Source organism: Pan paniscus, chromosome 10, assembly GCF_029289425.2.
Source record: "Pan paniscus chromosome 10, NHGRI_mPanPan1-v2.0_pri, whole genome shotgun sequence".
Classification (NCBI taxonomy): domain Eukaryota; kingdom Metazoa; phylum Chordata; class Mammalia; order Primates; family Hominidae; genus Pan; species Pan paniscus.
In genome coordinates this window covers 77819819-77834517 of record NC_073259.2, presented here as the reverse complement: position 1 = coordinate 77834517, position 14699 = coordinate 77819819, and the positions used below count along the sequence as shown (strand labels likewise).

General features: G+C 37.3%; 1 protein-coding gene across 5 annotated transcripts in view; it reads right to left on the bottom strand.

Moving 5' to 3' along the window:
* Nucleotides 1–14699, bottom strand: part of RAB3IP (RAB3A interacting protein) — a 78273-nt gene that overhangs the window by 15070 nt on the left and 48504 nt on the right. For all 5 annotated transcript variants that reach the window (XM_034936219.3, XM_003808731.4, XM_055095899.1 and 2 more), the window contains 4 exons: nucleotides 13161–13238; nucleotides 12331–12534; nucleotides 7346–7474; nucleotides 5963–6075 (listed from right to left, as the gene is read on the bottom strand). In XM_034936219.3, the coding sequence (XP_034792110.2) occupies nucleotides 5963–6075; nucleotides 7346–7474; nucleotides 12331–12534; nucleotides 13161–13238 (524 nt within the window). The remainder of the gene's footprint in view (nucleotides 1–5962; nucleotides 6076–7345; nucleotides 7475–12330; nucleotides 12535–13160; nucleotides 13239–14699) is intronic.

The window sequence follows — 14699 nt, the reverse complement described above, 5'->3', positions numbered from 1 at the left end:
CATCTGGGAAGTGAGCGCCTCTGCCCGGCCGCCCCGTCTGGGAAGTGAGGAGCGCCTCTGCCCGGCCGCCCATCGTCTGGGATGTGAGGAGCACCTCTGCCCGGCCACCCTTCGTCTGGGAGGTAAGGAGCGCCTCTGCCCGGCCACCCCATCTAGGAAGCGAGCGCCTCTGTCCGGCCGCCCCATCTGAGAGGTGAGGAGCGTCTCTGCCCAGCCACCCTGTCTGGGAGGTGAGGAGCGCCTCTGCCCGGCCGCCCATCGTCTGGGAAGTGAGGAGCGCCTCTGCCCGGCCGCCCTGTCTGGGATGTGAGGAGCGCCTCTGCCCGGCCGCCCCGTCTGGGAGGTGAGGGGCGCCTCTTCCCGGCCACCCCGTCGGGGAGGTGGGGAGCGCCTCTGCCCTGCCGCCCCGTCTGGGAGGTGAGGAGCGCCTCTGCCCGGCTGCCCCGTCTGGGAGGTGAGGAGCGCCTCTGCCTGGCCGCCCATCGTCTGGGATGTGAGGAGTGCCTCTGCCCGGCCTCCCAGTCTGGGAAGTGAGGAGCGCCTCTGCCCGGCCGCCCCGTCTGGGAGGTGTACCCAACAGCTCCAAAGAGACAGCGACCGTCGAGAACAGGCCATGATGACGATGGCGGTTTTGTTGAAAAGAAAAGGGGGAAATGTGGGGAAAAGAAAGAGAGATCAGATTGTTACTGTGTCTGTCTAGAAAGAAGTAGACATAGGAGACTCCATTTTGTTCTGTACTCAGAAAAATTCTTCTGCCTTGGGATGCTGTTAATCTATAACCTTACCCTCAACCCCGTGCTCTCTGAAACATGTGCTGTGTCAACTCAGGGTTAAATGGATTAAGGGCAGTGCAAGATGTGCTTTGTTAAACAGATGCTTAAAGGCAGCATGCTCATTAAGAGTCATCACCACTCCCTAATCTCAAGTACCCAGGGACACAAACACTGCGGAAGGCCACAGGGACCTCTGCCTAGGAAAACCAGAGACCTTTGTTCACGTGTTTACCTGCTGACCATCTCTCCACTATTATCCTATGACACTGCCACATCCCCACTCCGAGAAACACCCAAGAATGATCAATAAATACTAAAAAAAAAAAAAAAAAAGAACTAGAGAAGCAAGAACAAACACATTCAAAAGCTAGCAGAAGGCAAGAAATAACTAAGATCAGAGCAGAACTGAAGGAAATAGAGACGCAAAAAACCCTTCAAAAAAATCAATGAATCCAGGAGCTGGTTTTTCGAAAAGATCAACAAAACTGATAGACCGCTAGCAAGACTAATAAAGAAGAAAAGAGAGAAGAATCAAATAGATGCAATAAAAAATGATAAAGGGGATATCACCACTGCTCCCACAGAAATACAAACTACCATCAGAGAATACTATAAACATCTCTACGCAAATAAACTAGAAAATCTAGAAGAAATGGATAAATTCCTCGACACATACACTCTCCCAAGACTAAACCAGGAAGAAGTTGAATCTCTGAATAGACCAATAACAGGATCTGAAATTGAGGCAATAATTAATAGCTTACCAACCAAAAAAAGTCCAGGACCAGATGGATTCACAGCCGAATTCTACCAGAGGTACAAGGAGGAGCTGGTACCATTCCTTCTGAAACTATTCCAATAAATAGAAAAAGAGGGAATCCTCCCTAACTCATTTTATGAGGCCAGCATCATCCTGATACCAAAGCCGGGCAGAGACATAACAAAAAAAGAGAATTTTAGACCAATATCCTTGATGAACATTGATGCAAAAATCCTCAATAAAATACTGGCAAACCGAATCCAGCAACACATCAAAAAGCTTATCCACCATGATCAAGTGGGCTTCATCCCTGGGATGCAAGGCTGGTTCAACATAAGAAAATCAATAAATGTAATCCAGCATATAAACAGAACCAAAGACAAAAACCACATGATTATCTCAATAGATGCAGAAAAGGCCTCTGACAAAATTCAACAACCCTTCATGCTAAAAACTCTCAATAAATTAGGTATTGATGGGACGTATTTCAAAATAATAAGAGCTATCTATGACAAACCCACAGCCAATATCATACTGAATGGACAAAAACTGGAAGCATTCCCTTTGAAAACTGGCACAAGACAGGGATGCCCTCTCTCACCACTCCTATTCAACATAGTGTTGGAAGTTCTGGCCAGGGCAATCAGGCAGGAGAAGGGAATAAAGGGTATTCAATTAGGAAAAGAGGAAGTCAAATTGTCCCTGTTTGCAGATGACATGATTGTACACATAGAAAACCCCATCGTCTCAGCCCAAAATCTCCTTAAGCTGATAAGCAACTTCAGCAAAGTCTCAGGATACAAAATAAATGTGCAAAAATCAGAAGCATTCTTATACACCAATAACAGACAAACAGAGAGCCAAATCATGAGTAAACTCCCATTCACAACTGCTTCAAAGAGAATAAAATACCTAGGAATCCAACTTACAAGGGATGTGAAGGACCTCTTCAAGGAGAACTACAAACCACTGCTCAATGAAATAAAAGAGGATACAAACAAATGGAAGAACATTCCATGCTCATGGGTAGGAAGAATCAATATTGTGAAAATGGCCATACTGCCCAAGGTAATTTATAGATTCAATGCCATCCCCATCAAGCTACCAACGACTTTCTTCACAGAATTGGAAAAAACTACTTTAAAGTTCATATGGAACCAAAAAAGAGCCTACATTGCCAAGTCAATCCTAAGCCAAAAGAACAAAGCTGGAGGCATCACGCTACCTGACTTCAAACTATACTACAAGGCTACAGTAAACAAAACAGCATGGTACTGGTACCAAAACAAGAGATATAGATCAATGGAACAGAACAGAGCCCTCAGAAATAATGCCGCATATCTACAACTATCTGATCTTTGACAAACCTGACAAAAACAAGCAATGGGGAAAGGATTCCCTATTTAATAAATGGTGCTGGGAAAACTGGCTAGCCATATGTAGAAAGCTGAAACTGGATCCCTTCCTTATACCTTATACAAAAATTAATTCAAGATGGATTAAAGACTTACATGTTAGACCTAAAACTATAAAAACCCTAGAAGAAAACCTAGGCAATACCATTCAGGACATAGGCATGGGCAAGGACTTCATGTCTAAAACACCAAAAGCAATGGCAACAAAAGCCAAAATTGACAAATGGGATCTAATTAAACTAAAGAGCTTCTGCACAACAAAAGAAACCATGGACCATCAGAGTGAACAGGCAACCTACAGAATGGGAGAAAATTTTTGCAATCTACTCATCTGACAAAGGGCTAATATCCAGAATCTACAATGAACTCAAACAAATTTACAAGAAAAAAACAACCCCATCAAAAAGTGGGTAAAGGATATGAACAGACACTTGTCAAAAGAAGACATTTATGTAGCCAAAACACACATGAAAAAATGCTCATCATCACTGGCCATCAGAGAAATGCAAATCAAAACCACAATGAGATACCATCTCACACCAGTTAGAATGGCAATCATTAAAAAGTCAGGAAACAACAGGTGCTGGAGAGGATGTAGAGAAATAGGAACACTTTTACACTGTTGGTGGGACTGTAAACTAGTTCAACCATTGTGGAAGTCAGTGTGGCGATTCCTCAGGGATGTAGAACTAGAAATACCATTTGACCCAGCCATCCCACTACTGGGTATATACCCAAAGGATTATAAATCATGCTGCTATAAAGACACATGCACACGTATGTTTATTGTGGCACTATACACAATAGCAAAGACGTGGAACCAACCCAAATGTCCAACAATGATAGACTGGATTAAGAAAATGTGGCACATATACACCATGGAATACTATGTAGCCATAAAAAATGATGAGTTCATGTCCTTTGTAGGGACATGGATGAAGCTGGAAACCGTCATTCTCAGCAAACTATCGCAAGGACAAAAAAACCAAACACCACACATTCTCACTCATAGGTGGGAACTGAACAATGAGAACACATGGACACAGGAAGGGGAACATCACACACCGGGGACTGTTGTGGGGTGGGAGGAGGGGGGAGGGATAGCATTAGGAGATATACCTAATGCTAAATGACGAGTTAATGGGTGCAGCACACCAACATGGCACATGTATACATATGTAACAAACCTGCACGTTGTGCACATGTACCTTAAAACTTAAAGTATAATAATAATAATAAAATTAAAAAAAAAACTTAAACCAAATCTCTCTTCCTTCAAGAAGAGTACCTAATCATAGTTTGAATGATCTTGTCTTCCTCAAAATTCCTACAGTGCTGTGCCACTCACTTAGTCATTATCTTCACACTCTAGCTCACAAGAACCACGGCCAGAGCCACACTTCACATTTCATAAAGGAAGACAGTATCTTCCTTTAGTTTTTTCCACATGATATGCATCACCTTGGTTTCTGGCCCCATTCCCACAAGCACAATATCCTTAAACTTTGTAAACTGTTCTCTAAATCTAAACTATAATTATTTTACTAAAGATACTATAAATCCACTTTAATTTGATATCCCCATTTGTTATCATTTGATGATATCTGCACATATATGTGTGATATATAATGCAAGCAAAAATTTTAAATTCTACAATAAAAACAGTTATATGCTATATTTAAAATGAGGCATGACACAGACCTTAAAAATAAGAAAACTGCTATGATTAAATTTAACTCTCCATATTTGGGGTGGAAGGATCAGAACAAAAATACTTGGGTATTTGTAGAATTTAAGAATGTAAATTCTTTCCCTAAAATTCAGAGGCCACCGTGCTACACGTGTGGCTTGAGGGAGCGAGGTGGACGTGTGGCTCACAGAGCAAACATGTGACTAGGAACCCTCCAACAAATGGTCACCTAAACAACAACATTCTGTAATCTTGCTGAGACCGTAACGTGCGTAACAGGGAATAGAAAGAAGCACACAATTCCTGCAACAGCTTTAACACAGACCTATTAGTTCATCTCAACCAGTCTTTTCCTCTTCTGGCTTCAAAATAACCCTGACAGCAGTCAGTTATGCTTTCTATGAGCTCTCTCAGTCTTTCCAGTCCCCTATATTGATCTGGCTCTAAGCACTTAATAAGCATCTTTCTCAAAAGCTTTCCAAGTCATTTTTTAAACAGAAGCCAAGACACAATTATGCCACGGTTTTAGGCAAAACCTTTCATCTTTGCCAGATGTTTTAAGCACTGTTGGTTTCAGTCATTCCTCCTTATAAGACTGGATGGAAAACAAGTCTGCCCTGCTATGAAATGTGGGAGTCTTATCTCTGAAGATTTGTAATTCTCAAGTAAGACTCACATATGAAAGACAAAACTGATTATTTATTAAAGTGAGAATCCTTTATAAACACAATATGAAAAGAGAGATCTCATCAAGTCTTCTTGGTACACAGTTTTCATGATCGATAAGACTTAGTCTAACTCAGTACCTTCCCAAACTATTTTTGATGGTCACCCTCAGAGAGAAGTCTTTTATACAGAAACCCAGGACACATGGCTATACATATACGTGTAATAAAAAAAATTCTACTTATGACCCACTAAACTGATTTCACAATCCACTAATAGGTCACAATATGAGGTTAAAAACAAAAACAAAAACAAAACTCAGGTTTCTATCTCTAGTTTACCTGGATCTCTATCATATATGTATATTATTGTATTGGGTTGGTGCAAAAGTAATTGTGTGCTTGTTGCCATTACTTTCAATGGCAACAAGCACGATTACTTTTGCACCAACCTATAATTAAAAGGGCTCTCCTTTAATGCTAAATCTGAAATACTATATTCCACACTGTCTCAGGAATTTGTCTTTGGGCTACACAGACGCTTAAGAGAAATCTGAGGGAAATATAACTACATTTAAAACCAGAAAAACTAAATAACTGCAACCCATAACATTTCAAAAACTCAGTCACTTTCACAGTTCATGCACGTAAAAACCTACTTTGGTCCTCCGCATTCAACTGCAGAAGCTTTCACAAACCGGATAGGTTGTAATCCCACTGGTTCAATGCTTAGAGTATTGTTTTCCACAGCCTCCAGAACAGCTGAAGCCAACTTAAAAAAAAAGAAAAAGTACTAGATGCTATACTGGCAGAAAAATATCAGAATTGTATTCTACAGTAAATGAATTTTATAAATTATTCTTCTCCCAAGTTCCACTAGCTTGGCTTTAGCAAATGAAAAAGGAAGAAATCAGGTAATTTTGGTTTGATTTATTTTATAATCCAAACACTGTTATGAAAGGCAATTCACTTATGGTAAAATAACTTTCCTCATTATCTGGACGAGGATTCAAGGCATCAATTCCAGCCTCTGTTCACTCCTTACCCACGATTAATATCCACAGTTAATGCCACTTCAAAATGAATATCCTAAAGCTTTATTCTGCTAAATATATACAATATTTTTAAACATTGGTCATTTATACCACAGCAATATATATTAATTAGCTGCATATTTTCTGAATTTGTATTTATGTGCACAAGAGTGAGTCTACAAAAGAATTAGCTGAATTATCAAATATTAAATGCCCAGATGAAGATGGTAGCAACTAACACTAGATGAAACAGGAAAACCTCTTTAGTCTGGCAAGGTTACTAATACTGAATGGCCTACCTGAAACCAGATACAGAGCCACAATGAACAAGATATATTCATACCAAAAGTGTGAAAAATGTTCATCTTAACTTCTCCTGGTAAGCAACGTTATAATTAATGCTTGAAAGACTTAACATAAAACTCTTAGGATTAAATTTCTTATACTTTAATTGACAGGATATTTGTAGACAAACCTTTCACATGTAAGAACAAATTAAAATTAGAGCTTAAAATTTTTATACTGCCTTATTTTTCTAAGGTTTTTGCATCTACTTAATCCACTTTATTTTATCCTTTTAACAATCCTGTGGCACAGGCAAAGAAGGCATTACTTTTCCTGTTTTAAAGATAAAAAATTAGATTTTTAAATCATGTACAGATAGACACAACAAATGCCTTTAACAGAGTGTGTAGAGAACTTCCCTTACACTGAACCTTGGACTGCAAATCAAGAAATAAGTCCTATCCCCCATACCTATTTAATACCTGACACCAATGCAGTACACATTTGAGTGTGAATGATCCTCTGCTCATATAAGAAAAGATGTTCAGTAACTGAATGCCAAGAAATTACCATAATTCTAGTACAGAATGGCAAAAATAGTAAAACATGACATTTTATAATAACTTATTTATGTAAGAGATATTAAAATATGTAATATGATTTAGTTTAAAAGAAGTACAGAAACAACTATAATGAATTCCTACTAAAATGAAAAAAAATTACCTCACTTTTTGAGAATGTTAAACATGGAAAGATATCTTCCTGGTAGATTTTGTCTAAGAAAGGACACGTCCTGTCCATTGTGGGCTCATCCTTCCACAATCGGAATTCATTATACAAGGATAAGTCAGCCTAACAAACCAAAGGAAAACACAAAAACATGTTTTAAAACGTATAAACATAAAAACCGCTTTACAAAACCAAAACTAATTTAAACATCACTGAAAAAAAGCTCTTGATTTAAAATAATAAATTGAACCACTCTTGGTGGTTCAATACCTGGTAGCAGTTTTCCTTTTTAAAAAATGACTCTCAAATAATACCTGGTAGCATAATACCTGGTAGCAGTTTTCCTTTTTAAAAAATGACTCTCAAATAACCAATTAGCCTTTTTCCAAGCATCATTCACTACCATGTTCAATAACACTACTATTATCCTCACTCTGAGCTCCTTCTCCCATCCCCACCAAAAATGCTGGAGTTCCTCTTAAGACACAGGTGGCACACTATTCAGAATATAATAAATGATGACAAGTCTTTTCTGAAAACAATAAAAAGGTAATTTGGAACCTAATTAATTATAGTGTCTGAATAAACTGAGACTGGCTGAACTGTGAAACCTAGTTTGGGATCAAAAATGACACTAATTGTTCTACTATAACTTGAAGGCATTCCAAAAAGAATTGTCAAAATGTTATTGCATAACCAACAGGATTAAAAAAAAAAGAATATGTAAAGCCTTCTAAACTACCTTAAAATACAACATTTATTTAGATATTTTTGACATATTTTTGGCATCCAGTAACTACCATCTTAGGCATCAATAATTATCCACTGCTGGCACCTGCCTTCCTATTCACTCCTCCAGCTGTCCCTCTCTTTCTCACCTCCCTAATAAATTTTCCCCAAGTATTCTTCCCTACAGATTCTCAGATTCCCTCAGTCCAGCTCAATAGCATCTGCTGAAATACAAAGTTGCACTGACATCAGCCACCCAAACTAGAGCAGTCTCCCCCATCCTACAGCTCTAAGCTGCTCTTGTCCAGAGGCACTGGATACACCATAAATGATGCACTGACTACAGCTACAGACTGCCTCTAGGATAGCTCAATCAGATGTGCGAGTAGTCTACAAAAATGTAACATAGAGCTGAGTGTAGCCAAGCCTTCCTACAGACTTCCTTTTAAGGTGTATAAGGGCAATCTCCATGTGAATATTTTTTTCAGCCCAATTCATAAATTCCTTGAATCAAAGCAAAAGCAACAGGATAAATAATATTAGCATATAAGCAATACTTACATTTTCAAATGCATTTTCTTTGTAAAGTTACTGAGAAAAAGGACACTTCCTCAATTCCATTTATCTTCTAAGTAAGACTCTTTAATCTTTGTTCCTAATTCACTTACCTCCTGGCTCTAATAAGAGATGTCACATCTCCAATTTAACAGTCTGTTTAATATTAACTTCTCAAATGTGTTTGTTCCCAACATATATTGATTTATATGAGCACACACTAATGACCTAAGTCTGTTACTCTTTCTTAAGAAAGATGCAAATTTATTCCCTATTTAATAAATGGTGCTGGGAAAACTGGCTAGCCATATGTAGAAAGCTGAAACTGGATCCCTTCCTTATACCTTATACAAAAATCAATTCAAGATGGATTAAAGACTTACATGTCAGACCTAAAACCATAAAAACCCTAGAAGAAAACCTAGGCAATACCATTCAGGACATAGGCATGGGCAAGGACTTCATGTCTAAAACACCAAAAGCAATGGCAACAAAAGCCAAAATTGACAAATGGGATCTAATTAAACTAAAGAGCTTCTGCACAGCAAAAGAAACTACCATCAGAGTGAATAGGCAACCTACAAAATGGGAGAAAATTTTTGCAACCTACTCATCTGACAAAGGGCTAATATCCAGAATCTACAATGAACTCAAACAAATTTACAAGAAAAAAACAAACAACCCCATCAAAAAGTGGGCGAAGGATATGAACAGACACTTCTCAAAAGAAGACATTTATGCAGCCAAAAAACACATGAAAAAATGCTCATCATCACTGGCCATCAGAGAAATGCAAATCAAAACCACAATGAGATACCATCTCACACCAGTTAGAATGGCAATCATTAAAAAGTCAGGAAACAACAGGTGCTGGAGAGGATGTGGAGAAATAGGAACACTTTTACACTGTTGGTGGGACTGTAAACTAGTTCAACCATTGTGGAAGTCAGTGTGGCGATTCCTCAGGGACCTAGAACTAGAAATACCATTTGACCCAGCCATCCCATTACTGGGTATATACCCAAAGGACTATAAATCATGCTGCTATAAAGACACACGCACACGTATGTTTATTGCGGCATTATTCACAATAGCAAAGACGTGGAACCAACCCAAATGTCCAACAATGATAGACTGGATTAAGAAAATGTGGCACATATACACCATGGAATACTATGCAGCCATAAAAAATGATGAGTTCATGTCCTTTGTAGGGACATGGATGAAACTGGAAATCATCATTCTCAGTAAACTATCGCAAGAACAAAAAACCAAACACCGCATATTTTCACTCATAGGTGGGAATTGAACAATGAGAACACATGGACACAGGAAGGGGAACATCACACTCTGGGGACTGTTGTGGGGTGGGGGGAGGGGGGAGGGATAGCATTGGGAGATATACCTAATGCTAGATGACGAGTTAGTGGGTGCAGTGCACCAGCATGGCACATGTATACATATGTAACTAACCTGCACATTGTGCACATGTACCCTAAAACTTAAAAGTATAACAATAATAATAATAAAAAAAAAGAAAGATGCAAATTTATAAAAAGAAAAAAAGAAAAGAAAAAGGACATAAACCCCAAAGCAGGTAAGTGGTATTCTAAGGAAAGATTCTAGTTTAAAGGCTGTAATTTAAACCATTTATTAAGAGCTGACTCTGCCAGGAACCACCGTAAGCACTTTACAAACATTTAATCCTCACAACTGTGCAAGACAGATATTATGATTGCCATTTGTAATTTGCCGGAGATTGCATAGCAAGAAAGCAGTAAAGTCCGAATTCAAATCTAAGTGGCTTGATCCCAAAGCCTTGCACTGGGCATGTATGTCTGCATGCATGCATGTGTATTTTAAATGTTTACAGAAGACATGTTGCTAATGTCATAACTGAGTGCCCCATCATATTTTCTACAAAAACACGGACATGCTTAATTTTCTTCCAGATTGTTACATATTTTTCTAAGACTTACACAGGTCAAATTTATGTAATTCCTTTGCCTAGTAAGACTTTTTGACAAGTTTTTCATGAAACATCAGAATATAACACATACCCGAAGAGCAAAGGTTATTATTTTGAAGTTATATGCTGCCTATGCACATTTTAAGGGATTTCAAAAACTAAAAATGAATCTTTACCATGTTCCATGAGAAGACACTTATAATTTTGTTAGTGTAAATAGGGGGGAAAATACATAATTACTTACACATACTGAGTAAGAAACACCAAAAATACAAGTTGTACCAGGCAATTAAAATTGCTAAATTCCAAAGAATTAGAATTAAAGTTAGGACAAAGAAGTTTCTTAAATATTTAACAGAAACCAATGTGAATTTTGGATTTGGTTACATTCAGATTTAACCAAGTATTGAACTTCTCTCTTACCAGCATCTTTTTTATTGATAATTCGTCAAAATGCAATTCAATTAAAACAGGTTAACATTGGTTATTCCATTTAATAAACTCCTGGCTTCCATACAAAAATTTAACAAGCACACACATTTCTTCAAGATTAATGATGGACTTGAATTTAACAATGTAAAAGATGGCTTCTAAGAAGAAATGGGAAAGCTTCATAAATTATTGATCAATCCTCTTAGAAATGCATTCTCACAGTATACAATGATTAAAAATTTTTACTCTAAACAGCTCAAAATATTTATATATTATTTCAGTTATCTTTGTAACATATCTTTTAAAATAAGACTATTATTATTATTATGATTTTGAGACAGAGTTTCGCTCTTGTTGCCCAGGCTGGAGTGTGATGGTGCAATCTCAGCTGACCGCAACCTCCGCCTCCCAGGTTCAAGGGATTCTCCTGCCTCAGCCTCCTGAGTAGCTGGGATTATAAGCATGAGATACCATGCCCAGCTAATTTTATATTTTTAGTACAGATGGGGTTTCTCCATGTTGGTCAGGTTGGTCTCGAACTCCCAACCTCAGGTGATCCTCCGGCCTTGGCCTCCCAAAGTGCTGAGATTACAGGCATGAGCCACCATGCCCGGCCCATTATTTCGTTTTTAAATTTTTAATTGTTATGGATACATGATAATGGTAGCCTTACATAGTTGTAAGCGTCTGAATAACAGACTGGCTGAACTGTGAAACCTAATTTGGGATCAAAAATGACACTAATTGTTCTACTATAACTTGAAATTTCACTTAGCAAAATGTCTTCCAGCCTTATGTCATTGTAAGGCTACCATTATTTCTATTTTTTTGTTGCTTAATTATCTAAATTAACTCTAGGACTCCCTTGCTGACATAAAATTCTTTCTCTATGAATTTAAATAAAAGCAATGTATTGATCTTTAAGAAAATCATCTTATTTTCACATATTTCTTATATCCATACTTTGTAAGCACACTCTAGCAATAAATTTTGACTAGCCAGATCATTAAAGCCACCCACTCTCCTCTAGACAACACATGACAGTTTCCTCCCTTAATGAAATACTGAGATTAAGAAACTTACCAAGTTTCCAGCAGGTACTCCAAGGTCAGCCAGGTAGAAAATGGAACTGAAGAATCCCTGAAAGCAGCCAGCTCTAGATAAAGCCTCCCCCATCTTAATACTGCATTATTTTGTACTAAAAATTTTGCTGGCAAAAATGATAACTGACACCTCAGTGATGAGAATTAACAAGTATCAACAGAGTCAGAGGGGACAGTCCTTGATGAGTTACCTCTTTGCAGTCTTTTACAATTGGCTGTATCACACTGAGGTCCTGATGACTGCCACTCATAGCACTGCTTGTGCTTTTATTTCTTGTATGCCCCTTTTTAAAAGGTGTCTTTCCACCTGGCAAAGGCTCCTGCGTAGGTGATGTTGGAGAACTGGACAATACAAGTGTCTTCAATGCAGCTACTTCAGCTTGAAGTACATCAATCTTGGAAAGAAATCAACATAGTCACATACATTAAATACGTTTCATGACATATGCAGCTAAATATTAGCAATCTGGTCAAAACACTTTCAAAGATGAAAGGTAAGTTTAATTTGTATTTCCTGTGGAGTAATAAAAAGAAACTAAAATCAAGTTTTTTGATGTTTCCATATGGTTTGGATTCATCTATTATTAACAACGTCAAATGAAACTGTGAAAATTACCAAAATATCTAACATTTATGTGAATTTTCAAAATCTTCAAAATATAATAGTTTATGATTAGTTGTAGAAGTTCACTCCTAAAACAGTAAAATCTAATAACATTTAGGTGGCTTTTCTCAGTGAATTTAAAAACTAAGTATTAACATTAAAATGTGATTCTATAATCCTTTGGATAATTCATGTGATTTACAAGGTTTTAAATCATTTGGTTCTCATATAAATGGACATGAAATGTTTACTATTAATTATACCTACATAGTAGCTATTTTCTTCTATTTTTCTGTAGTTTCCAAATTGAAAACAAGCACTACTTTACGATCAGAACAAAATCCAACAGATGTTAAGGTATCTTTAAAACAGTTATCACAAATTTATTTTATACTATTAAGAGCTGCAAAAACTCACTTTTCCTTGTGCTTCTTTTAGCTGTTTTTCTGCTGTTGCCTGCTTGATATTTGCTTCTCTCACCATTTTATGAGCTTCCTGAAAAAGTTAACATCTCAAATTTTAGAAACAAAGTAGCATTTGTTTTCAAAAAGCTCTTGCCAAATGTTTACGATTGAAGCAAAGATATACTACCAAAAGTTAGCCTGAAGATAAGTATTCAATGTCAACTATGGAAGCAGCAGTTGACAACAGAGACAAACTATGAGACATTAGGAATAGGTGCCTTCTTTTAGGACCTATTACCACTGAGGCAGCCAAGTTGAGATCAATCATCCTGATAAATACTTGCGTAAGGACTGTGAATGTGACAAAGGCAAACAATGACCAATGTGTCAAAGCCAACTCCTTTGCAGTCAGCTTTTTATAATGTGGTCACTATATATGTTCTTATTAGTCAAAGCAAAGACATACAGGAGGGACAAGTAAAAACATTAACACACCAATAATGTTGCAGTTTATAGTAATGACAGCTAAGAAGCCTTAGAGCTTTCAATAAAAACATTCCCAAAATTTTATTATGTGACAATTTTGTGAAGAGCAACCTAAAAAGGCAAATCAGTTTACCCTTTAATAGAGTTTTAATCTTCTAGTACCACAAATATGAAACTCTAGGTATTTAATTCCTTTTTATTCATATAATGTTTATTCATGAGACATTTACTCACGTCATCTCCTTGTGAGGTACTGCTCCAGATGCTGATTACGTACTGGGAAAGGACAAAGTCCCTGCTCTTAAGGAGCTTACATTCTGATTATATGTATTAACCAAATAAAACATCGGAATAAGAATTGCGGGTTTTATTCTAAATGCAATATGAAGCCTTACAGTTTTTTTAAGGAAGACATGATCATTTGATTTTTAAAAGATTATGCCCTTGTATAGAATAATCCCTGTAAGGGATTAAGAATGGACTGGAAGCATATATAGGGTGCTTGAGATAGTCCCCCGAGATTTAAGAACTTACGTTTTAGAACTTTAGTTTACAATTTATCAGAGGAAGGAAGGAAATGAGCTTCAAAGATATTTAATGAATAGTTTGACAATGGCACCCTCACTAGATCTGTCAAAATGCACAGTGGTAGAATGGAAAGGTGGAAGTTCTTTACATCAGAGTTTGACTGTTTGTTTCCCATTTGTTCATTAGCTTTTACAGTATTGTAACATTGCAGTTTGTGTGTGCCCATGAATGTGAATTTGCAGCTTATACTAGTTTAAATAGGAGAATCTTTACTATCAATGATTTATAGCAAAATGATATTAACCATGAAGATATTCCATGCACTATTATTCTGGCTATCTTGGCAAAGTCCTTAAGAGCTGTCAAATTTAATGAGTTAAATATTCTCCTTTTAAAAATAACAAATGTTTCAGATTTGCTGAATTTTTCTGGGACAAGTGGCTGTCAACACAAAACTATCTGGCAATGTTTTAAAAATAATAAACACAGCTAATCTGACCCTTCAAGATAAGTAACATTTTAACTTTAAATGAAAAAG